The sequence below is a fragment of the Rousettus aegyptiacus genome, unplaced genomic scaffold, assembly GCF_014176215.1.
Source record: "Rousettus aegyptiacus isolate mRouAeg1 unplaced genomic scaffold, mRouAeg1.p scaffold_m13_p_11, whole genome shotgun sequence".
NCBI lineage: Eukaryota > Metazoa > Chordata > Mammalia > Chiroptera > Pteropodidae > Rousettus > Rousettus aegyptiacus.
In genome coordinates this window covers 16,319,156-16,344,507 of record NW_023416286.1, presented here as the reverse complement: position 1 = coordinate 16,344,507, position 25,352 = coordinate 16,319,156, and the positions used below count along the sequence as shown (strand labels likewise).

Here is a 25,352-nt window from a genome sequence, read left to right as displayed (position 1 = left end):
CTAAATTTCACTGATTATAAAATGAACTTTTATTTTATACACCAATGGCAAAGAAATGTTCCCAATAAAATGATACAATGTTTTCTTACCTTTAGATTTTATATTTTCCAAATATAAATTATTATAAGAACTCTCTTAGTCCTAAGTATATTTTTTTGTCTTATATCACTCTCATATACTCATAAAAAGGAAAATATAAGTGAAACAAATTGATAAGGTATAACTAAAATTCCTCACATTCAGAATCTTAATCCTCTGAATTATTTATTTTTTTACATATCAATCAAACTTTATGAATCCTGTTTCAAACAGACCATAATAAAACAATTCATGAGACAAACAGGGAATTCTGATTACTTTTTAAGTTGTTGATATCTGTTTTTATTGTGATAAGAAGTACATAACACATTTACCCACTTAATATTTAACAGTACAGTATTATTAAATATATGCACATTGTTGTACAACAGATCTTTAAAACTTTTACATCTCGCATGACTGAAACTTAATTTCCACTGAACGACAATTCCTCATTTCTCCCTTCTCCTAGCTCTTGGAAACTACTGTTGTACTTTCTGTTTCTAAGAGCTTGACTACTTTAGATACCTCATGTAAGTGGAATCATATAATATTTGTCTTTTTTTGATTGACTTATTTTACTTAGCATAAAGTCCTCAAAGTTCATCTATGTTATAGAATGTGACAGGATTTTCTTCTTTTTTAAGGCTGGATAATATTCTATTATTTGTTTATACCACATTTTATTGATCCATTTATCCATCAATGAACATTTAAATTTCTTCCACATCTTTGTTATTATGAATAATACTACAATGAATATGAGTATGCAAAAATATCTTTTTGAGATCTTGCTTTCAATTCTTTTGGATATATACCCAGAAGCAGGATTGCTGAATCATATGGCAGTTCTATTTTAATTTTTTTAGGAAACTCTATACTGTTTTCTATAATGGCTGCACTATTTTACAGTCTCACCAACAGTGCATAATGGTTCCAACTATTCCACATCATTGTAAATACTTGTTATTTTCTGCTTTCGATAAGAGTCATATGAATGGCTTTAAATCTTGTTGAAATTGAATGCATTGTTGAGACAGATTTTCTTAAAAGAATCCGCAAAAGAACTTAAAGAATTTACAAAAATCGAAAATGCTGGTTTCTCAAGTGGCTTTAAAATTATGCAGAACTAGACTATTTTTAACTACTACTTTGGGAATTTTGCTGAGTATGTATGTCTACATTAGTTAGCTTTTGCAGAATAATAAACCACCATATAACTTAGTGACTTAACACAGTAACCATTTATTTAGGTTACAATTCTGCAGTTAGGCAAACTCGGCTGGGCTCAGCTGGTTGGCTCTTCTGGTATCAGCTGTGCCTACTAATGCATCTGCAGTTACTTGCCGGGCCAGCTGGAGGCTGGCTGTTCTAGTATGCCCTCACTTGAGATGTACTGTCTCTCTGTTCCATGTGGTCTCCCATTTTCCAGCTGGCCTATCCAAGCTAGTTGAGAGCTGGACAGGGATCCCCCCCAAAAAGAGCAGAAGTTCCTTGAATACTCAGATTTGGTACACCACCACTTCCACTGCTTTCTATAGTCTAAGCAAATCATGGGCCAGTTGAGATTCAAGGAGAAAGGGGAAAAAAACATTCAATGATGAAGGAGCTACAAAGTAATACTGCAAAAGTCATGGATACAGGGAAGAGCAAAGGACTGTGCCCATTTTTGTAATCTACCACGATCTACCTCTTCCACATGCACTTTACAACCACGTGGTTCCTAAGGGTCAAAAGAAGTCTCCAGGAAAAAATCCCTACCCTAACACTCATTTCACAAGTTTTAATGTTCACTGGGGCCCAGACAATAATAATATATCAGGACTACTGCCTGGCCTACAGTAACTATAAAACACCATTAATTGCATGCTACATCCCAACTTCAGAAATATTAAAAGGGAAGGAAAATAAATGTGCATCTCAGAATTGGTGAATTTCAGGAAACTGAGGCACAGAGGGTTTAAGTGACTCACCAAAGATCACATGGTGATCAGGTGCATCACAATGAGTATTCTTGGCCACTATTTTAAAGCTATAACTTATTCAACACCTACTCGGACAGGCAACTTGCTAGACATTTTACATACGATATCTCACTTGATATTTAAAACAACCTTTTGAGGTTGGTACCATCTTAATTCTGATTTTACAAAGGAGGAAACTGAAGAAAGATTGGTTATCAGGGCCAAAAATTATACAAGATTTGTCTAGGTATAGAACCCATTCTTAACTATTATCCAATGCTGCCTGGAAATATTCTACAGAGAGAATCTAATGTAAAAATCTTTATGTATTCTAAATGTAAATATAACTGTTTAGATTTTTGGCATTGTTCTCTTTTCATTACCATGATACACCTTTTAAACATTTTTACAGAGGAAATTTATACTATCATAGTAAAGAAAAAAAAATCCTAAAAGAAAAATCAAATAATGACACAGGTGTAGGGAATTACATTTATGTATCAATAGAGGATGAATAGCCTAGAAATGAATCCGTGTGTGTGTGTGTGTGTGTGTGTGTGTGTGTGTGTGTGTAGTAAAAGGAATTTAAAACCAATAAGAAAATCTATTAGTCAATAAATAGTTTTGGAAAATTGGTTATTTGGAGAAAAAATTAAAGTTAGCTTCTACATTATACTATATACCAAAATAAATACCAAAAGATTACAGATTGAATTGTGAAAAAAGAAAACAGAAAAGGACTAGATAATAAAAGTGAATATTTTTTCAGATTTAAGGCTAGGAAAGCCATTTTAAGCCTCCTAAGAATACACAAAGAAAACAATTGCTATATTTGATTATCTACAGATTTAATACATTTATTGAATTTGAAAAATATTATTTCAAAAATACTTTGGAAATAATTGCCTCAGACAAGAATTATTATTGATGTTAAAACCATTAAGTGAATGGTTGATGGGGATTTGTATAGTGCCAAAGTAACACTCACTACACATATTGCATTCTAGTCTTAAGAGGTAAAACATAATTGTAAACTGGAGGCTATCAGTCTAGCACCTCCTTTAATCAGTGGTCGGTCTTAGTCTTACTTATGATGAGTTAACTAGACATGTGTCTTCTGCTTTGATGCAATATAAAGTATACATTACCTAGAATATATTTAGCGAGAGAGCATTTAACTTCAAACCATCAAATTTTAGTTATAATTTTCAGTTTACAAAAAATATATGAGATATACATTTATTTATAAAACAAAAAAATGAGACAAATCCAGAAGATGGATCATTCTGTAGGACAACATGGTAATACCTTCAACAAATCACTGTCATGAAGAAAGGGGTGGAGAGGGAGAGCTGTGCTAATTCAAAAGACAGGGGAAATATTAATCACATAAAAAACTGGTCCTTGAGAGGATACTACTTGGACTATCATTTGCAAAGGACGTTTTTGGGACGACTGGGGAAATTCAAATGTGGCCTGAGATAAAAATTTGCTGAAATAAAACTTTATAGTCCAGCTTTGAAAAATACTGGTAAACATTCCACGTGAACTTGAAAGGAAGATATTTTCTGCCACGACTGGGTGTAATGTTCTAAATATGTCGATCATGTCAAGTTTATTAATCCTGTTGGTTAAATCTTCTACATCCTTAATGATTTTATCTGTCCAATCAACTACTGAGAAAGGATGTTACATTTTCCTGCTATGTGGTAGATTTGCCTATTTCTTCTATATATCTGTCAACTTATGCTTTATATGTTTTACATTATGTTATTAGGTACATAAAAATTTAAGATCATTATATCTTTGTGATGTATTGACACTTTTTTCACTATAAAAAGTATTTATAGCTATGCTACTCGTCTTAAAATGAATTTTCCTTTAGTTAGTGTTTGCATGTTATATTTTTTCCATTTACCTTCTACCTTTCTATATACTTATATTTAAAGAATATCATTTTAAAGCAGTATATAGTTGAGTCTTGTTTTTTTTTAATCCAATTTGAAACTGTCTTTTAATTGGAGTCTTTAATACTCACACATCTAGTGTAATTCTTTATATATTTGAGTTTAAATCTACCATTTTACTATTTGTCTTCTATTTGACTCAGCTACTTCTCTTTCTTGCTACTTTCTAGATTAAGTATTTATCATAATCTCAATTTTTTCTTCTGTTTGTATATTACATATTACTTTACTGTAATATAGTATTTACTCTAGATATTACTAAACGTGTTTTTGATGTCTTAAAGTATAATATAATTTAATACTTTTGCCACTTCTCAAACAATGTGTAAATGCGAAATATTCTAACTACATTTACCACCTCCCAATTATGTGCTATTTTGGTTATGTATATCCTCTCTCTCTTTCCATCATTGCGAGGAAATTAATTCATGAATTTACTATATTTTTACATGGAAAATGTTACATTAGGCATAAATTAGAAATTTATTTAAGATGTTGGGATTTGAAATAGGAATTTTTCTCCAAAACTAAAAGCAAAGTGTGGCACTTTTTTTTTTTTTTTTGGTAAACTATTACATGGCTATTTATGTACACACCTGCAAGTGGAAATTTCACCACACTGTAATTAAATGTTTACCTATTTTTAATCAATATAAGTTTCATTTAAAACCATTGCCCATGTTATTTCCTAAAGTGCATAAAATTAATGAAGTAGACTGATATATCTCATCTATGAAGTAGTCTGGCTAATTAGAAGTAGGCTGAGTATTCCACTTGGTGTGGGAATCTGATAGTTTTTGTTTTCCTGTTTTGGAAAGACAATTTTAGCAGGTTCTTGTTCTTGTTTAACAGGATACAAGAAAGAATGAATAGCTAACTATAGAAATGTAAATCAGCTGTTATTAGGAAATGCAACTTTGCTGTTACCAAGGCAACTATGTGGCCTGAAAACTTATACAAGAAAAATGGAGTTTACTTTCCCACCAAAGATTCATTTGGAGTGGTTAAACTATAAACAAATTTACCACCCTGAATTAATTACATACATGTAAAAAAAAAATACTTGTTCTTATTTAAGTAGTATACCTTTTACTAATAAGATTCATTCAAAAGGACTTTAGAAAGTCTTGCTATTTTAAATTTTTAAAAGTAGGACGAATTAAACATTTGTTTGAGAAAACCTCATTTTAAAAAGACTTTTAGTCTATGGCCATGCTACCCTGAACAAGCCTGATCCCATCTGATCTCGGAAGCTAAGCAGGGTCGGGCCTGGTTAGTACTTTACTTGGATGGGAGACCACCTAGGAAGTCCAGGTGTTGTAGGCGTAAAAAACTGTTTGATGAAGGCTATATGAATAATGCTTAAATGTATGACAAATCACTTATTCTTAAAAGCAAAGTTATTAAAATTTACACATGCATAGTCATTTTATAGACTCTTTACAGCTGTAAGAATTATTTTTAATGTAATTTCCCTATCCAACTTGATAGCAATACAAATACTGGCAAGCACATGCATTTGCAAAAGTAATGGTAAAAATGTCCTATGGCTGTATGTTCATTCACAAAGACTGGTCACCTACTAAATCTTAGGCACTATACCAGACACTATTAGTCAGGTAGTTAGGTAGATATGAGCTGACTGGGGAATAAAGGACACACCCAAAGACCTACCTTAGGACCTCTCTAAAGCACCCATTTTACGGTTATAAATTATCCCTATATCCTGAGACACAAAAGAGTGAAAGCCATTAGCTCCTGGTTTGGTCTGACCACAAATGCCTTAGCCTCATTATACCATCATTATAATATCATGCGTATGCCTGGAAGTTCATGAACATAATTATAACTAACTGAAATTCTGGGTAACCACATGTGCGGTAGGCAAAAGGTTTTTAACAGCCAAATGTCAATCAAAATGACTTCACATGCCAATCATCTAGCACACCCCCGTAACCTCCCATCACAACCCTACTATATAATACGGACTTTCTCACTTCCCTGAGGCTACAGCCTTCTTTGGCATAGCCTGTTTCTTTCTCGAAACGGACTTTCAATATATCTTACTTTTCCTAAATCTCACTGATCTGTAATTCTTTACTGCGTTGGTGAAAAGAACTAAGGACCCCTCAGCGCCACCGGGGCAATGACAGATTTTAGATCACCCCAACTATAACAATTAGTCATGGAGAGGCAAAGGGGGGTGGTGAGCAAGACAATGCTCTCATAAGCTTAGATGAGGAAGAAAGATATTAAACAAGAAATTAAGTGACCTTTCTTTTTATGATCAGAGAATCATTGTCTTGTGGGATATCAAACCTAGAGGATTACAAGGGAAACATGCCCATATATTTTCCCAATCACCTAAAACAGTGGCTCCTTATCCATGGCATACAGGCAGTAGTGTGAGACCCAGTTCATAGCAATCGCTAAATGTTCACAATAAAATCACTATTGCATCTTTTTATGACCTGCACTTAAATGATAAAATACAATAATAAAGTGCTGGTATTTCATGCATTTAACAAATATTTGAATGTAAATGAATTTGAGTATGAGACTGAACAAATGTGTAATTATCAGAGGCAGCTAAAAGAGGAAAGACAGTAGAGAAACTTAAGGACTTATTAGAATTTTTTGGATTAAAGAGAAGCATATTAATCAAGTTTCAAGCTCTTTCACTCATTCATTCAAAAAACACTTATTAAAAATCTACTATATTCCAGACCGCTTTGCAGAGCCCTACTTGGTAATAAGGGAAAAGTAAGGAGAGAAGGGTAACTGCCAATAAAACATAATGACACATAAATTAAGAAAAAATTTTAATTAAAAAAATAAAACAGTGATAGAAATGGAGGGAGGTTGTATTAGATTGAAATCTTACAGGAGAGATTTTGGCAAAGGGAGGGAGGTGTCATTCATTCTGAACTGAGGGAGGAAGGAATACTTGCTAATGGAGAAGTGCTAGCAGCTTTGGCATTGGGACAGGCCAGGCTGGGAGGGGCCATCTGATCTTCAAAGTGCTCTGAGTCTGAAAAGAGTCTGTACTTTATCCTGAGGGTTAGAGGGGATCTTCTGCAAGATTTTAAGCCAAGAAAAGACTTGGTCTATTTTAGGATGATTATCTGAGCTGAAAGAAGAAAAAATGATGAGGGACGGGAAGTCAAGATTGCTGCACAGATAGGAAAGATGAGGCCAACAAAAGAATTAGAGGCTGAAAAATCAAAGCTGAGCTGGAATGGGAGAAGATGTCAGTAGGTTACAACAGAAGATACCTGCGCTTTGCTTTGAATGCCACCTATGAAGGCAAGTTCCTATTTCTAATCCCACCTGTTAGATAAATTGCTCATATACGCCTAATGTAAAATTATCCATGTGAAAATAGAATAAGTTCATGAATTAATCAATTTAGCATGATAGATCAAAAGAAGTGTTTTCTATGACTGTCTCCAATGTGGACAGAAAAAGTTGCTACATACTAAACCGGACAAGCTCAGGGGAGGCCTGCATGGTGGGCCTTATCAACTCAGAGACTGAAAGTAGCCACATAGCGTTGTCTGAACATAAAAATTCCTAGCTAAAAGTGAGTCATGGTGGGTAGTCAAGTCCTAGGACTGTAGCTTCCTTGACAAAGGTCAATCTTTACCTTAAGTGAGTCTACCTATTGTCTTTTTGCATCTCAGATAGCATACCTTTCAAATGTCAGAGTAATTTCCTTTTTCAGGCACCTTAGGACACACCAACCACCAAAGCATTAGCCCATAGAACCCCTCATTGTTATCTTGCTTCCCAAATACATCTCTATGTGCTGTAAATGTTCATTATTAATTATCCTGTACCCACCAATGTGAAAGAAGTATGTGTCTCTCTCTCTTACTTTTTATACAATCCAAGAGATTTCTCTGCTTTACCCTATCCCCCCTTAATCCACCACCAATGGTTTCATGTAACCCTCCTTACATCTCCTCCTTTGATTTTCATGTGTAAAATAAGCTGTAAAACTGCCATTCTTCGGAGCATTTTCTCAATCCATTGAGATTTTGCTTCCACGCAATTGTGGTCATCTTAACTCAAATAACCTCATAAAAATTCTCTACAGGCTTGGATGTTTTTATATTGGCACCAAGAATCACAGGGGCAAACACAAAAAGAGACATCACAGCCACCAAGTATGTCTCCATCTCAGTGTCATGAAAGATGGGAACTAGCTCTCCTACAGGCCTGGGGCCCCAATCCTTAGCTTCCGGGCCAAGCCAGGCCTGCCTAAAGCTTCCTCTGGCCACCTCCAGCAGACGATTAACCTGCAGTTTGTGGTTTGAAGATCCTGTAAAGAGAGCTTCAAAGGCAGTGTGTTTCTCTCTCTCTCTCTCTCTCCCCCCCCCCTTTTCTCTCTCTTCTTCTTTCTTTTCTCCCTCTCTCCCTCTCTCTCTTTCTTTCTCTTCTCTTAAGTTTTAAACGGCAGTTATGTCAACTGAGATAAGCCATGATACTGAAGGACTTCCCATACTCGAGGACTCTGGCCCCATCTACTACTTCCAGATTTTAGTCAAACTGGTTTTTGCAGTCACCGACACAGGCCTGTGTATCCACAAGTCCTCCCCATCTGAAATGCCCTTTCTTCTTGTCTCAGTCAAATCCTGTACATTGTTTAAGACTCGACTTTTCACACAGTTTTCCCAAAGACTGAAATTTGGGCTTCACAAGCTGGCAGAATAATCAGGTAACTCTCTTGCATTATGCTTAGTGTTTCATATATTTTTGTACTGTTCTTTAACTTAGTAAGTGTTTATCAGCCTCTGTTACTATCTAGTTTGTCCCTATGCCTCCCTGCTGCCTTCACCTTGGATCTCAGCAACACCAGGTCCCAGACCTCCCACCGGTGCAGATGCTCCCCGTTTGACACCTGCCAGTCACAATAGCTTTTCTTGTAGCAGTTCACACCTGCAAACCTAACAGAGGACAAATGCCCACTGTGATATGAATTCCCTCTAACTTTAGAAAATCAATTGGTTTCCCTGAAGTAAACATAAAAATAATCTTGCTAAAAAATGGAGGTAAAAACAAAACAAAACAAAAAACCTAAAAGCTAGAACACTACGTGAAGATGTTTTTATCACCCATAGGGTCTTAATTTGAGTCTACTGAATAATGTCAGAAAAAAAACCCACTCTGTCAGGTAGAGCTAAGCAATACTAGCTCATCATCTACAAAGCCACCAGTCCTACTTATTTCACTTGTCATCAGCTGTCAGCTGATCACATGAAACAAAATTACCCCACCCGTCTCAGCAGTTCAAGTCTTTCATTAGTGCCAACTGGAACGGGCTTGGACAAAGCAAATCAGCTTCTGAAAAGGCTTAGGCACCTTCCCAATTTTTTCTCCAGGCCGAAGGTATTTTTATCCCCTTTTAGTATTTACGAGTGTTTCACAAAATTCCTCAGGGGACTGGTTATAGTCTTAAAAATAAACTACATACCAAATTCTTCCTCTTTGGCAGAAAATGAGCTACTTGTGAGATGTGCTGCTGCCAAAACACTCATTAAAGTTCTTGGAGCTTCGTGCCGCCACTGTTTCCTGTTTTCCAGAATGCTTTCGATCACCATCACTTGGCCATCTGAAGAGGAGAGTTTGTTATTGAAAATAAAAATGCTTCTTCGTTCGAGTTTTTATAAAATCACAGAATGTTAGAGCCTTGGAGGGAACCTCATTCCACCATTCATTTTATTAGTAAGAAAACTTACAGAAAAGTTTAGTGTCTTACTTTCATGTAGCTGATGGGTGGGAGGGTCACTTTTTGATCTGTAAGCTGGCTATTTTGATGTCTTAAAATTTGAATTCTATTTGCTTCTTTTAAAATTAGCTTTCCCCTCTTATTGATTCATTGGATTAAACTGTACTACATTTGCAAGCCCTTGCTAGCAAGTTTGATGCCGTCAGTATTTTGTAATAGTATAAATATAAATCAATTTATGCACTTATAATTATTAATTTCAGTGATATACTTACATATTTTGACTTATTACATGGGTATAAATTTTAGCTCTCCCCAATCCCATGTTATCAGGGGAAACATAGGAAATAACTAATAAAAATCTTCACCCCTTAGAAAGGTAACACCTGGATGTTGTAAACCACTCTTCAGGAAAGAATGCCAGAAGCTCGAAAGCAAATAAAGGAAATTAGATTGACAATTTCATCACATACTAAATATTCCTTACATTTACACATTGGTTTACAAAGCCATTTTATATGTATCTTTGCGCTGTTACCTCTCTACATCTTGTGGGATAGCTATTATGTTAATTCCAATTTTAGTGATGTAAAAAAACCAACCCTCCAAGAAATTCCAAGGCAGTTATTGGGCTAGCATTTGAAGGCAAATCAAGTCGACTGCCCTTGCCTGTACGTTCTCACTGTGAGGAAGGAGGGATTCTAGGTCTTTTCTCCTCTATGCTCTCAGTTGTCTAGGATCATTAGCAAGAATTCTCTGGACATAGGGGAGGAACCAAAACAGTATCTTTGGAAGATATTTGATGCCAAGTCTATAAAGATTGTACTGAAAAGTGAGAACCATCAGGTCAGGGTAAGCACTAGCTGCATTTGGGGCCTTGGAGATTTATGCCCACTGATGGAAATTCACCCTCAGGCCTGGTGGAGCATATGGAGGAGACATCAGCCGCTGCCATCATCTGCAGCAGAGTCTGAGGCGCTCCCGTGTCCCACTGTCTCCTGTTTTCTGCAGCAGCGGCATCCTCAATGAACAGCTCTGGGTATAAGAAAATAACTCATTAATTTAAAAGCAGCCAATAAACAGTTCTTGGGAAACCCAGAGACAGTCCATCAGCTGGTACATTCAAAAAAGAGAAATCACAACCATCATTCTAATATAGACTGCTGTGGACCATTTGTGTTTCCCCAGAATATTATATGTTGAAACCTAATGTTAGGAGGTGGGGCCTTTGGAAGGTGATTAGATCCCGAGAACAGAGCCCTCATGAATGGGATTAGTGCCCTTAAGGAAGCCACAGGGAGGACGTTTTTCCATAGTGTAGTGGTTAGCATGTCTGCTTTACACACAGAAAGTCCTAAGTTCACTCCCTAGTGGAGCCATACTCCATGGTCTACGGCCATGCCACCCTGAACAAGCCCGATGTCTGACTTCAGAAGCTAAGCAGGGTGGGGCTCGGTTAGTACTTGGATGGAAGACCACCTAGGAAGACCAGGTGGTAGGCATCAAAAAAAAAAAAAAAAAAAAAAGAGCCATGGAGAGCTCCCTCATCCTTTCTTGCTATGTGAGGACATAGCTTAAAAGTGGAATCGGGCCCTCACTAGACACCAGACCTACCAGTACCATGCACCATGATCTTTCTAGCCTTACAGAACTGTGAGAAATAAATGTTTGTTGTTTATAAATCACCCAGTTAATGATATTTTGCTGTAGCAGCTTGGATGAACTAAAGCATAGGTCATATTTATAAGAATGATACTATAAACAGGTTTAAAATTGTTTCACTTTTATTAATAACATTTGATTGACAAGCCAAAATATTTAAATGCTAAAGAAATATTAGTGACACAAATTGACAAACTCCTTGAGGCATTTTATGAGAACTTTTACTTTAGTCAGTTTCCACAGAAATTCATTCTATTCCATTATCTCAATTTTTAAAATAATTTGTGTTATCTTTCTCCTTATTTATTACCATATTTCATCATAAGAAATTTATAAATCAGATACAAAGAAGAAAATAAAAATCACCCATAATACCACTGTCCAGAGACTACTAAAATTTCAAAAAATTTCCCCTGCATATACTTCTTGCTTTGTTTTGAAACAAAAAATGAGTCACATACTACACACCCTTTCATAATGTGCTTTTTTTGATTAACGACATATCACTTCCAGATTGTTAAATAGTCTTCTAGACAACCATTTTAAATTAAACATAGTATTCTGTTTCATGTATTATAATTTAAATAATTCTTTTTTGCTAGATTTTTAGGTTGCTAGAGATTTTTCTTTACTATAAATAATATTATAATTTACTTATTTGTGGCTAAATTTTTGTGGACATTTATGATTATTTACCCTATAACTATTTAAAGTGACAATTCTAGGAGCTAGTATTATTTGCCTTACCAAAGCTTTTCACTGTTAAAATTGAATCTATTACTGATTTACTCTATGAGTTTTTTCTATGTATTTTGAATAACTAGTTCTTTCCTGTCCCAAAAAAATGTGTGTTCCTAATCTATCTTTTTTCCCTACTATAATTTATATATTTTGTTATTTAGAAGGGTAAATGTTCCTTCATTGCTCTTCTTTTCTAAATATTTTGGCTAGGTAAGAATCTCCAAGATTCTCCAATCTGCCAAGATCTCCTGACACCAGAAAAAAAAATCCTATTGTTTTGTCTGAAATTGCCAAAAAATCCAGATATTTGGAAAGAATACTTTACTTCCAATATACAACAACGTTATTTCTCACCATTTATTCAAATGGTCTTTAAAGATCTTTGTTGTACAGCTTTCTTCATATACGCTGCACAATTCTTGTAAAGTTTCTCCCTAAGTTATATGTATGTGCTCACATGCACACACACACACACACATTTGCTATTGGTACAATAAATGAAATCTAAAGACCAACTGGGGGAAATACTTGCAAAACATTACAGGCAAAGGTTTAATTTAAATGTCTCATAAAGAAAAACCAAACATGCCATTTTCAGTAGAAAAATAGATAAGGGATATGAGCACATAATTTATAAGAGAAATGTCAATAAACATATAGGAAAATTGTTCATATCAAACTATCAGACTAATAAAGATGTATTTTTAATTTGAAAAAAAAAAGCAGCTATGTCTTTTGAGACATTCGACCTAGTCTCCCTCCTCCCATCAAACCCATGTGAAGAGTAACCTTCGGACACACCCCTTTCACTGAACTGCTTTCACTGAGGCACTGAGGGCTCCGGACAGCCACACCCCACGCTGTTATTCAGCCCACCTCACTCAGCCTCTCTCTTCCAGTGAATGCTGCCAACCCCTGCACCTCCTTCTAGAACTTGTCTCCTTCTTGGTCTTCACTCTCCTGATTCTCTCAAAACTTGTCCAAACATTACAAGGGTCTGTCCTAAGCTCCGTTTTCTCCTCACTCTAGTCCCTCTGCTTAGGTATTTCCAACCATCACCAAGGTTGAAATACTGTGTATATGCTAAAGAAGCCCGGACTTGCCTCAGGGCTTACGCCTTAGGCAGCTTGTGTCTTCTGTCTCCAGCTGATGCTCTTGCGCTTCAATATGTTCTATAATTACATCATTACATTATCTCTACTGATCTTGCTCTATATGATACACAGGCATACCTAGTTTTATTGCACTTTGCTTCATTGTGCTTTGCAGATACTGCATTTTTTTAAATAAACTGAAAGTTTGTGGCAACCCTAGCTCAAGCAAATCTATCGGTGCCATTTTTCTAACAGCATTTGCTCGCTTCATGTCTCCGTCACATTTTGTAATTCATGCAATATCTCAATTTTTTCCTTGTTATTTTATTTTTTATGGTGATGTGTAATCAGTGATACTTTAAAATTTAAGTAGAGCTGGTATACAATATTATATTATTAGTTTCAGGTGAATGACTTTGAGGGATTCAAGACATCAGTGGAGGAAGTACCTGCAGATGTGGTGGAAATAGTAAAAGAACTAGAATTACAAGTGGAGCCTGAAGATGGGACTAAATTGCTGCAATCTCGTGATAAAACCTTAACAGGTGACAAGCTGCCTCTTATGGATAAGCAAAGAAAGTAGTTTCTTGAGATGGAATCTACTCATAGTGAAGATGCTGTGAATATTGTTGAAATGACAACACAGGATCTAAGATATTTCCTAAACTGAACCGACAAAACAGTGGCAGGGTTTGAAAGGATTGACTCCAATTTTGAAAGAAGTTCTGCTGTGGGTAAAATGCTATCAAACAGCATCGCATACTACAGAGAAATTGTGCAAGGAAAAGTCAATCGATGTGGCAAATTTCATTGCTGTCTTATTTTAAGAATTTACCACAGCTACCCTAGCCTTCAGCAACCACCACCTTGATCAGTCAGCAGCCATCAATACTGAAGCAAGATTATGACTTGCTGAATGCTCAGATGACAGTCAGCATTTTTAGCAATAAAGTATTTTCAATGAATAACTTTTATATGCACTAGGAAACCAAAAAATTCTTATGACTTGCTTTATTGTGATATTTGCTTTACTGTGGTGGTGTAGAAGCAAACTCGCTATATATGTCTGTATATGCCTATTTGGTTGGTGAAAGCTTCATCCAGATGAACTAGAAAACTGGGAGGATCCTTGACCGTCTTCCTTTCCTCAAGCCCCATACGCAGTGGTTCACACTCCGTGTCTATTCTCACTGCATCGCTCTGGCTCGTGTACCTGTCGTTTCCCACCTGGACTAGTCACCTGCCTTTGGTCTCATTCCTCCACAGCATCCTTCAAACTATACAGCCAGTGTGATTTTTCTCCATCACAAATACTATTTAACTCCCTTTACTGAAAGTCACCCAAAGGATAAGGCTAAGCTCCTTGGCGTGCCAAGCTATACAGGAGTAGCTACTTCTCTGAGTCTCTGGGCAGCTCACACTCCAACAATGATGAGCATTTGGGGCTCAGAACACACATTTCGTGCCTTTTTTTGGATGACACTTCTGTGATTTTGAGGTTTCATGCATCTTTGAGATTTCCTACCGCCTAGTACAACATGTGGCACAAGGGGGATTATCAATAAAAGGCCTGCTGAATTGAATAAAGATTTTTCTAGATGTAAATGAAGCAAAGTGTCTTATTACAGGAAAGGAAAGCTGAGCCAAGCCAGGGTATGTAAATGCTCACCTAGCTATGTACGGCTCCCATCACTGTGGAAGGAAAGAGGGGTTCTAGGGCAATAAAGGAAGATCACCACAGGGTTAGGCCACTCAGTGTCAAATGTGACATTGTGTGGAATGGACTGTACCCTGCAGGCATTATCAAAAAAAGAAAAAAAGAAAAGTTTGAGCAGGGTAATAATATAAGCTAACTCTAGCAATCATTTAGGGAATGAAAGGGAAATGCTAGCAAAAAGGACATGTAGGCAATCCAGTGAGGGAAAAGGAAAACACAGGAATAGCATATGTTAATCACCTAGCATGTCTCAGGTACTTTATAACACCAAATTTCACGTTAGTCCTCACAGTAAGCCTGTGTGGCAGGTACTATCATCCCCTGATCCTAAGAGGAAACTGGGACGCTGAGAGACGACAGGGGCCTAAACTATTGGCAGAGAGAATGAAGGAAGAGGAGGGAGACTCAAGAGACACCTCGGACTGGAAACCACCCTGAGCGGCAGTAACTGTCAGCCTGGGCAAGGTGTTACCCGAAGCAAAGGGTCACTGTGAAGGAAGAGATCAGAAGTGTGACTGGGCACGTGCTGAGTTTGAGATGCTAGTAGAACCTGTCCAGGGAGCTTTCCAGCAGCTATATGTGGAGCTTCCGGCTGGCAGAAACTGAAATTGAGGGAGCAGGCGAAATTGCCTAAGGAGACAGTGTGAATGGAGTGAGAAAGGAGGGCTGAGTTTCAGGGAGCACGAACCCCATGGGGGTGGGCAGAAGCAGAGGAGCCAGGTCTCTGCCCCGCTCAGGGAGAGCAACGGGGACAGGTGACAGTGGAGTTGTGGGAGATAGCTTAAGATGGATTTCTGATAAAAAGGTTCCTTCTCATGTACAGCCTTCAAGATATACGTACCTGCTTCTGAGCCACAGAGTTTTTCAAATGCTTCGTCTGTATAATCCTCATACTCCTTTATACGTTTATTTTCCTTAAGCTTCAGGCCGTCCTCAAAGGTCAAAGTTTCCTGGCATAAAGCAATTCCAGGTGTTTCATGAGAAGTTAGCTATATTTTGGTGTGTGAGGGCGGAATTTTAAAAATTTGTTTTCCCAATAATAACATTTACCAAGATATATGGCAAGTATTCAATGTATGTATATTAAACGAATAAATCAGTGAAATTTTAAAGGTGGAACTATGTTGGAACAAGATAGAAACAAAAAGGTTTTCATTCATTTTCCTTGTCAGTAATGACATATGGCAACTTAATTTTATCCAGACTTCCTGTCTTCCATATCGTTCTACTATAGTTCATTCTACAGATTTCCCAAGGTTATTTCCACCACACACTGTTGTTAGTATACGACATTCCTAATCAGGTGGGTCCCTAAAACTGCTCCTAATACTCCACAATGAATACAAAAATGATCACTCTGTCTCAAGCACACCGAAACATAGAATAATAAAGGATGAACACTCTGGGAGATAAAACTTTCTCGACTGTATTCTTTTATTCTAGTAGGCCAACTTTAGAGCCTCTCTTCACAGAAGCACTATGGATGTAGCACTCTTCAGATTCCAACCCAGAAATGGTCCCATATCTGCTCCTCTCTGATTCTCATATCTCTGAGATACTTTGAGGCTAATAGTTAAGTAGAGGTGAGCGCTAACTATCACCACTCTAATAAAGTCTTACATAGCAAAATGCTAGTGAAAATCTGAAAGATAGGTGGAGCACAGAGGATTTTTACGGCAGTGAAAGTCCTTGGTATGATAGCGTAATGGTGGATACGTGTCACTATACATTTGTCAAACCCCACAGAATGTACATCACCAAGAGTGAACCCTGATGTTAGCTGTGGACTTTAGGTGATAACGATGTGTCAGTGTAGGATCATTAGTTGTAACAAATGTTCCACTCTGGCAAGGGGTGATGACAGTGGGGAAGGCTGTGTACATGTGAGGGCAGGAGAATATGGAAAATCTCTGCAACTTCTGCTCAATTTTGCTGTGACTGCTACAAAACATGAAGTCTTTTTTTTTAAAAAAAAAAAGGACTGGTCCTTCGCTACTCACGCATGCGCACACACACACAAACATATACACACCTGAAAGAAATGGTAACATTAAAAAGTTTTAAGCTGATGAAGAATATGAAAGAAAGAAATTGAGTATCAAGTGTGATATAGAACATGTAAATACACATATTTAACTTTTTTGGTAATTTAAAAGGCAAGTTTATAGAAGGTGAAATGGAAACACAAATCAGTAAATTTTGATATTTGTTAGTAGGTCTGGTAAAAAGTGGGATTAAAAAAGATGTTGAACTCAAGTAATAAAATGAAGTTTGAGTTTACTGTGATCATGGATTTATTGCTGTATCAACGACAGCCCAAAGGCATAACTGAGATTCACCTAAGGACCTGTATAAAGTTATTAATAGCTAAGACCTAAAATAAATATGCATGGTTTCAGGGTACCCGCTCGATTTTTTAGGTAATGACAGTACTTATTGAGTATGTATTATGTCTTCTATTTTAATTTTGCTATGATTAAAAGTTAATATTGTGAGGAAATAGATTATTTATTTAAAAAATGAATTAAATTGGAATAATCCATTTAAGAGAATAGCCTCAATTTAAAAAGAATGAGAGGAAAAAACTTCTCCCTAGTTCCTATGGAAAAACTTCATGAAACACGCTACTAAGACACTCATTTTCTCATGCTTACTAATGGAAACATATACTTAATGACATACCTCTTCCTCTTCGAGGGTATTTTCATCAGAAATACATTCATCTAAATTAATTTCAAACTTTACCCCTCTCTAGAAAAAAGCAAGAAAACAATCTTAGTTTAGCAATGCAATAAAAATCTTAAAATTATAACTTCCTATTTGACATTATAGACACATAAAACCACTAATCTAACATCATAAAATAAAGCAATTCCATAAAATAGTGTATGGGGGGGGGGGGGGGAAATCCTGTAGTCGACCCAGATTGCAAGGTATGAACCCCCAACCAGCTTTTTAATATGAAACCGAAAGACAAATGTATATTACCTTATATTTTTGCTCTGAAATTTTACTTTCCTTTATGTTCTGAAGTCTAATTTGTTTCAAGTCTCTTTCAATATCCTGAAAGTTTAGAGAAAAATTAAAACATAGCATTTAATATTGATCAAACAATTATATTTTTACAACCCCTGGTATGTTTACATAATTTGATTTCTGGATTGAATCAGATAATTGATTTGAGAATAAAAACATGGCTTTAATAATAATTCACTAAAATGTGGGGACAGTGTCCATTAACTCAAAACATCAATATACTTAACACTGGCATTGCAATAGGTGCAGTTCTATACTGTGACAACGGTCTAGTCCAATACAACCTAATTTAATTCAAGAACATAATTTTAACTACTGGATCCTGTTCTTAAGAGGTTTATGATCTTAATCAGGAAAACAAGAAAAGCACACAGCTCCTGACAGCATAAAGAAGAGGGCTCTAAAACTCTACAGGCAATTTCAAAAGGGAACAGAAGGAGACTGCAAAAATAGATGACGGGAATTTCAAAAAATAGTCGAGAGGTGAAGTTCAAATGCTGAGCTTTCTCAGAGTTCAGGCCTGGGCTATCTGCCCCTTTCTTCCTCGACACAAGGGGGTCTCAGTAAGTCCTATGGGTTTAAAAGCCATCTTTATGCAGTGACTCTTAGACATGTATCTTCAGGTTTGATCTTTCCTCCTCTCTGAGCTTTAAGCTCGCATATTCCACAGCCTGCTTGGCATCATCTTCACTTTAACAGCCATTCCAAAAATTCATATTGAGCACCCGGTATGGCCAGACAATGTCCAATGGGCTAGAGCAGCGACTGTGGCTGCAAGGTCTCTGCTGACATGGAACTTAACGTTTTACGGGACCAAGATAGGCAATAAATGAATTAACAAAGTAACGATGTAATTTCGGAAAGTGTTAAGTGCTATAAAAAAAATAAAATAGGGTAACAGCATAGAGTAGGGGGTGAGAACAATGCAGGAAAAGCCTGTGTGGCACTTGCTGTAAGCCCTGGGATGATGCTGGACCTGGGCATGTGACGGTCTGGGGAAAGCGTGTCCCATCAGAGGGAGCAGCAGGGCACAGGCCCTGCAGCAGGTTCGCAGTCTCAGATCCCCTCTGACCCACATGTCCGAAACAGAACTCTTCTTTGTCCCCCACCATAGGCTCACCCCCCACTCTTCCTCATACTAGGAAATGGTACTGTCCCGAGTGTGTGTGTGTGTGTGGTGTGTGTGTGTGTGTTTCATGTCCTCTTCCCTCCGCCACTGTACATTAGGTCTCTATCATCCATCCCTTAGAATCAGTTACCGCCTCATCTGTATTTCCGCTGTCTTTGTATGTACTTCGCATACAGCGTGTGTCAGTTTGAATCATTATTAGTTGTTTGCCCTGCAACCTCGGGAAGGGTGCTTTTCTGCCTTGAAATATTATGAACTCTGAAAAAGGACTGTGACTAACGTATATTATTATATTTGTGAAGTCGGTTGTCTGATTTGATTACATAATCGGTTGTCTCAATAGTACAGGAAATATCGCATTGCTTTATTTTCCTTAACATACAACTATTTAGACTCCTAAAGCCCCATCCACTGCACTAGGTGAAAAATTCAACCTCAGTCCACTTTAGATCTCTCTGGCACCAATGCGAAGGTCCCAGGATCTTTCAGGGAGGCCTTTCCGCCTTCATGCAGCACTGGTTCCTCTCCCCGGCCTTACTCAAGCCTTTGAAGCACCTTGAAGATAAAGATGAAAGGCCTCCCAGAAGGGAAAGAAAAAGTCCCACAGGAGCCACTGATAACTCAGCTCTGCCCAGTTCCCTACTTTGGCCAAAAATGTTTAAGGTTGAAAAAGAAGGGAAGTTAAACATCAGATTTTCTGAGCAATGTGTCTGAGACCCTGACTCAAACACCATCCAGAAAGCTGAATATTCACATGGTCATGAGAGCAGTTCTGAAACTTGGCCGCACACTAAATCACCCAGCCAGCTTTTGAAAATAGGATGCCTGGGCCCCACCCCAGACCATCTGGGGCAAAATGTAGGCATTTGAGTTTTTAAAAATTTCCCCCACATAATTATACTGTATTGTGAGGGGTAAGAACCACCAGGCTAGGGAAAACTCACTGGGATACACATAAACATCTAACGATAACCATCACCTGCGCAGGTCCTTCTTCCTCGGGTGCCTCTTGGGAGATGGGCAGGTTTCTCTTCTTCACCAGATAGGTTTTATTCCTTATATTTGAGTTCTCCTTGAACACAAAGTATACACAGTCAACAAGATTGGCTCTGCATCCATTCTGAAAGCTGCCTGATGCACCTCTGCCCAGGTATGAATGGGGTCTAGTGAGGAAATGCTCTCCACCTGCCGGTCAAGGGACAATCAACGGCAGTGGCTGGGAGAAGCTCTTGATGGCTCCTTTTCCCTATGGCTGCCTTGGTATTCCCCTACTCCCCAAGTGCTGCTTTCACGGTCTCTGAAGAAATGTCCACTCTCCATCTTTCCTGGACTCAGGTTTCCCATCACAGACCTACTTTACAGATAAAATTGACGACAGTACGAGGCTCCCTACCGTCGTTAGCCAAGCCGCTCCCAGCACATCCAGTCCTCCCGACACATCCAGTCCTCCCACTGAGCCTTTGTAGGGCTCTTTCAGAACACCCTCCGCCCTGGTCTGCCTCTCTAAACCCCCCTCCCTCTCAGACCCCACCTCGGCGCCACCTCCCTTCTTCCATGAAACCTGCACCTGCGCACTTACAGAGCTTAACCATGTGCAGTCTTACTCAAAAATTGCTTCATACTTGTGCGTCTTATCTTTCCTACTATTTATGAGTAGAAGAGTATATGCTAGAAAGAGAAGAGGTTTTGGAATCAGCTATTTATGTGGCCTGCCTTGTGTGGATGAGTTACTTAACTTCTCTGCATGGGGGGATGTAAACGAGATAAAGTATGTGAAAGCTCTAGTTAGGAGCTTGGCACATACAACTGAACTGCACCATATGCTCATTTCACCTGCATTAATTCATCTATAGGCACTCAGGGGTGAAGGAGATGGGGACAGAAAGATCAATTTCAGCAGTGTGGATGGTTTACTCAATGAGTGTGGGCTCGAGTGAAGATGAGCCAGGGGCCCAGCTGTGTCTCCTCATCTCAGTGCCCTCAGGCCTCTCACAGGGGGGGAATTCCCGGGTGTTGCTAGTGTTTAAATATCTGTCTTTGTCATATAATGTAATCTCCAAACCCAACCCAGCTATTTTACTGGGAATTCTACTGAAAAAGCAGTGATCTGAGAGATGAAAGAATGAGTTTCCAATGTGATACCTTTAAAGAATTTTCAAAATTTATCTCAACTGCACTCAACTGTGCCTTATACGGACTTTAGAACCTTACCCCTGCCTGTGAGACTATGCCAATAGTTGAATTCAGTAAATGCTGGTCTTTTTTCTTACCTTGTGGATGTGAACTTATTGCATCTAATCGACTTATAGTGTAGTACAGCTGCTCACTTGACAGTTATTGGCTGATTCATGAGGACAATCAACAAGCATTTCTAATAATCGCCATTCCTGAGAATCTCAGATATCCTCATCATCTCTGTAGTCCCAACTAAACCATAACCACGCAAAGCTTCAATCAGACCTGACAGCATTCACGTTAAAGAGTTTGCATGATAAAAAGTCATCTTTTCTACAAGATCATTACTTTTAATACCTGCTCAATTTCGTTAGCTCTGAATTAACAGAACAATATTCTCTTCTGAAGAATGAATGTATTTACCTCCAGTTCACTCCCCATCTTCCTTCTCATTTCCTTCATGTCATTGTGGTACTGGTAGCGTATTTCCTCTAACTGCTTCCAATATTCCTGGAAAGCGATCCCAATCCAAAAATTTTAAATGTTCGCAAACAACTTAACAAAATAACCTCTATACAGCCACGATTTGAAAATGTTTGATATATAATCGGCATTAGAAAACCCGCTGCTCCCAAAGATGACAGTCCGCCTTCCCTTGCAGTTGCGGTTCTTCACTCACTGTGAGTGATAAGGTGGCTTGGGGCGACCTCAGTTTTACACATAATCCCAAATGTGTTAACAACATACAGTTACTTTTTATATCCCACTTTTACATATAATCCTGTTATGGGTAGAACTTCGTCCCCCAGAAAAGATATGTTGGGTATGCCCTGTACCTCCGAATGTGACCTTATTTGGAGAGCGTCATTACAAATGCAATTAGCTAAGATGTGGTCATACTGGAGTAGAGCGAGCCCCTGATCCAGTGTGACTGGTGTTCTTTTAAGAAGATGGCCACGTGAAGACAGACTCACAGGAAGAATGCCATGTGACAGTGGCAGAGCATAGAGATATGCAGCTGTAAGCCAAGGGTTGCCAGGTTGCTGAGGACGCTGGAAGTTAGGACATGCAAAGAAGGGTTCCCCTACAGGTTTGCAAGGGAGCACAGCTCTGACAGCACCTTGATTTTGGACTTTCAGCCTCCAGAACTGTGAGACAATCAATTTCTGTTGTTTTAAACCACTCAGTTTGTTATCCTATAAGGTAGCTCTAGGGAACTAATACAAAATTCAAAACTTTTGCTGATGGCAGTTACTTTATCAATCCAAGGTAAAAAGCCTTATGAATTTAGCTATGTTGCATTCTCAGAGAAGGCGAGATATGTATTTCTGTATCACTAAAACCTTCGGCATGGCACGGCACGTAAGCGTGCCTAATAAGTATTTGTGTAGTAGGCTCTCTCAGGCACTTCCTGTAGACACTAAAAATAATACCTCATTACAGTACAAAAGGCAGTGATATGAGTCAGGGTGGCCCGGAATCAGACTGGTTCTAACCTGCTCCTTCATCTTGTTTCTCCCGAGCGGCAGCTCCTGGCATCCTGGCTCTCCTCCATTACTTACTATCTCTTCTCTCTTGTGATTTGGCTCTGCAGAAGACGGACGAAGACCCTGTTTTTGAATGAAATAATTTATAAAACATACTTGCATATTGGAAACATTCTGATTTGACCATGACTTTCTTTAAACAAGAATTATATCACCAATCAAACTTTGTATTTGGGAGGATTTTTTTGGTTGTTTTTTTTTAATAGTGAGCAGAATTTTCTTAAGTATGAAATGTTAAAAAATTCAAGAAAATTAATAAAATCATTTGTTATTTATCCAAAGCAATCAATATTTTATGCTACCATATGAAATATCTAGATTCATTTTCTGAACTGGCAAATTATAATAGTTAAATTAAAATTCATCGAAAGTTTATCAAACTCTAGAGCATGAGATTAGGTTAGGGGAATAGAACTGAAGATTTTTAGCAGTTCAGAATAAGAACAATACAAACAAGGTGCATATCCAGCTTCCCTCAGTTCCCAGATTTTGACACTGTACTTAACAGAAAAGGTTAATTTTCATTTCAAATAAAATATAATAATCACTTTTTTAAAAATGTGTAGAATTCTGTTAAAATAAAGTCAAAGATTGCAGCACTGAAGGGAACCTTGCAGCTCATCTACTCTAAAACTATCTTTTATAGGAAAGGAAACTGAGGCTCAGAGAGGTTGCATGACCTATGTAAGGTCACACAGCAAGTGGGGGAGCCAGGGGAAAAAAACAGGCTTCCCAGACCCAGATTCAAGCCTATTCCCATTATTCTTCTTTAAGCTACTAAAAACTGGGGAAGGTGGAGAATAGTCTTCATCTTCTCTGTGTAATGAACTTTGACTTAAGGATCCATGAGTGTTTCTGAACAGAGGCACTATTAGGAAATTCCTGATTGTCTCTTGCATTTGGCATTTTACTCACCAACTGCTTTTCTACTTTCAGCTTATATTGTTGAGCTTCAAATCTCCTCTGAAGATATTCAGCAGGCCTTAGGAAATAAAAAATGTTCAGCTTCAGTAAATTTTAAGTAGTCTTAGGCACTGATTTGACGGGTCGATTTTTAGCTTAGTAATGAGATTCACAATTCACCTGTGACTTGAACTTGCGAGTTTCAGAAGTAGTTCAAAGTTTCAGAATGTGCACTTTGGAAAAGAAGATCTTTGGAATCGAGAAGAAAGGCAGATAAAGAGAATAGTACCAATTGGGGATACAGAAGAGAATAAAACAGAAAAATGTTCTGATCCAGTAATTTTTCTTCGAGACTGGAATTAGTCCTTCCTGAGTCCATAATACGTTGGAGGGGGAAAAAAACGAACCCATATCTTCTCATGCTCTGTACAGGTATCTAATCCACAGCCTTGTCACCCCTGATTTAAATGATGCTTGTTAGTTTGTTTCCTGTCTACACTCTGAGCTCCTTGAGAGCAGGATGATGTCCCATCACTTTACCTCTATTCCTCATGCTGGCATGCAAGTGCTTAATGAATGAAAAATGAGGCCTTAGCTGTCTCTCACAATGTTTAAGGTATTTTTCCAACACAGTTCTCATGAAATTATTTTTAGGTTTGCACCTATGTTCTATTTATTTATCTTTTTTGCTGAATCTCCTGCTAAGAATTTCTATAATTACTGATCGCTAAATAAAAACTACATTTCGGATCACAGTATGAACTATGTGAGAAGTTGTTTGGAATACCAGCAATTTCTAGGGCTCTTAAGATAGAACTATCATTTCAGAAATAACTCCTTCAGGAACATCATGAGCAGTCCGCAGTTTATGAAGGGTCAAGTTAATATCGGTAGTTGAGAAGCATGATGGAATGACAAGCTAGAGAAAGTTCCTCATATATAGTTCCTCATGCATAAATGAGCACAATACTATCTCCTAGGGGTTGATATGAGGATGAGAAGGGCTTAGGTCTGTGCAGGTGCCTGGCTAGCGTCTGACACATAAGTGCTGGAATCAACAAGGCTAATGTATAGCACTCATCTCCCTCAGAAACCTAAGTGGTCTGTGTAACAACATCTCCGTGACAAAAAATATTCAGTCACCCAGAAGCTATCCAAAATACATTCTCTGTCTTTCTCTGTCTCTGTGTCTTTGGTATCTATGTCTCTCTCAGACAAAGACACACACACACACACACAGATTCCTCTTCCTCCAGAAAAGTATATCAAGACTTGCTTTTCGTGGAATCAGAGCTGACAGAGAGAAAGCTAGGGGTCAGGGCCAGAAGAATGGTGAGAGGGTTACCAATAAAGTCATCAGAGGGGCATCCCAGGATACAGTTGGATGGTGCCCATGATGGACAGCAGTGTACAGGAAAGAGAAGAACGTTTCTACAATGTTATGTGTTTGGGAGATAAAACCCTTTAGAAACAAAATAATGGATGGTTTGACAGCTCTCATTTCTAGACAAAGAGTGGAAGATATTTCCTCAGTGGCTGAGAAAGGGAAAAGGAGTGTTATGGCTGCACCTGTGTAAAATATACATCACTCATTAGTAGAGTTCTGTA

At 37.9% G+C, this 25,352-nt stretch overlaps 1 protein-coding gene and 1 pseudogene across 2 annotated transcripts in view; one reads left to right on the top strand and one right to left on the bottom strand.

The window, feature by feature from the left end:
• The window catches only part of NEK5 (NIMA related kinase 5), a 68,964-nt gene that overhangs the window by 11,776 nt on the left and 31,836 nt on the right, over window positions 1-25,352 (bottom strand). The window contains exons 14-22 of one of the 2 annotated variants that reach the window (XM_016131382.2): window positions 23,757-23,823; window positions 22,791-22,904; window positions 21,718-21,804; window positions 20,099-20,191; window positions 17,943-18,017; window positions 17,637-17,705; window positions 15,796-15,904; window positions 10,650-10,775; window positions 9,486-9,623 (exon numbers count right to left, since the gene is read on the bottom strand). In XM_016131382.2, the coding sequence (XP_015986868.2) occupies window positions 9,486-9,623; window positions 10,650-10,775; window positions 15,796-15,904; window positions 17,637-17,705; window positions 17,943-18,017; window positions 20,099-20,191; window positions 21,718-21,804; window positions 22,791-22,904; window positions 23,757-23,823 (878 nt within the window). Of the gene's footprint in view, window positions 1-9,485; window positions 9,624-10,649; window positions 13,687-15,795; window positions 15,905-17,636; window positions 17,706-17,942; window positions 18,018-20,098; window positions 20,192-21,717; window positions 21,805-22,790; window positions 22,905-23,756; window positions 23,824-25,352 lie in introns of those variants that run through there. The other variant, XM_016131386.2, reaches the window with a different exon arrangement.
• On the top strand, window positions 5,212-5,335 carry LOC118609585 (annotated as a pseudogene).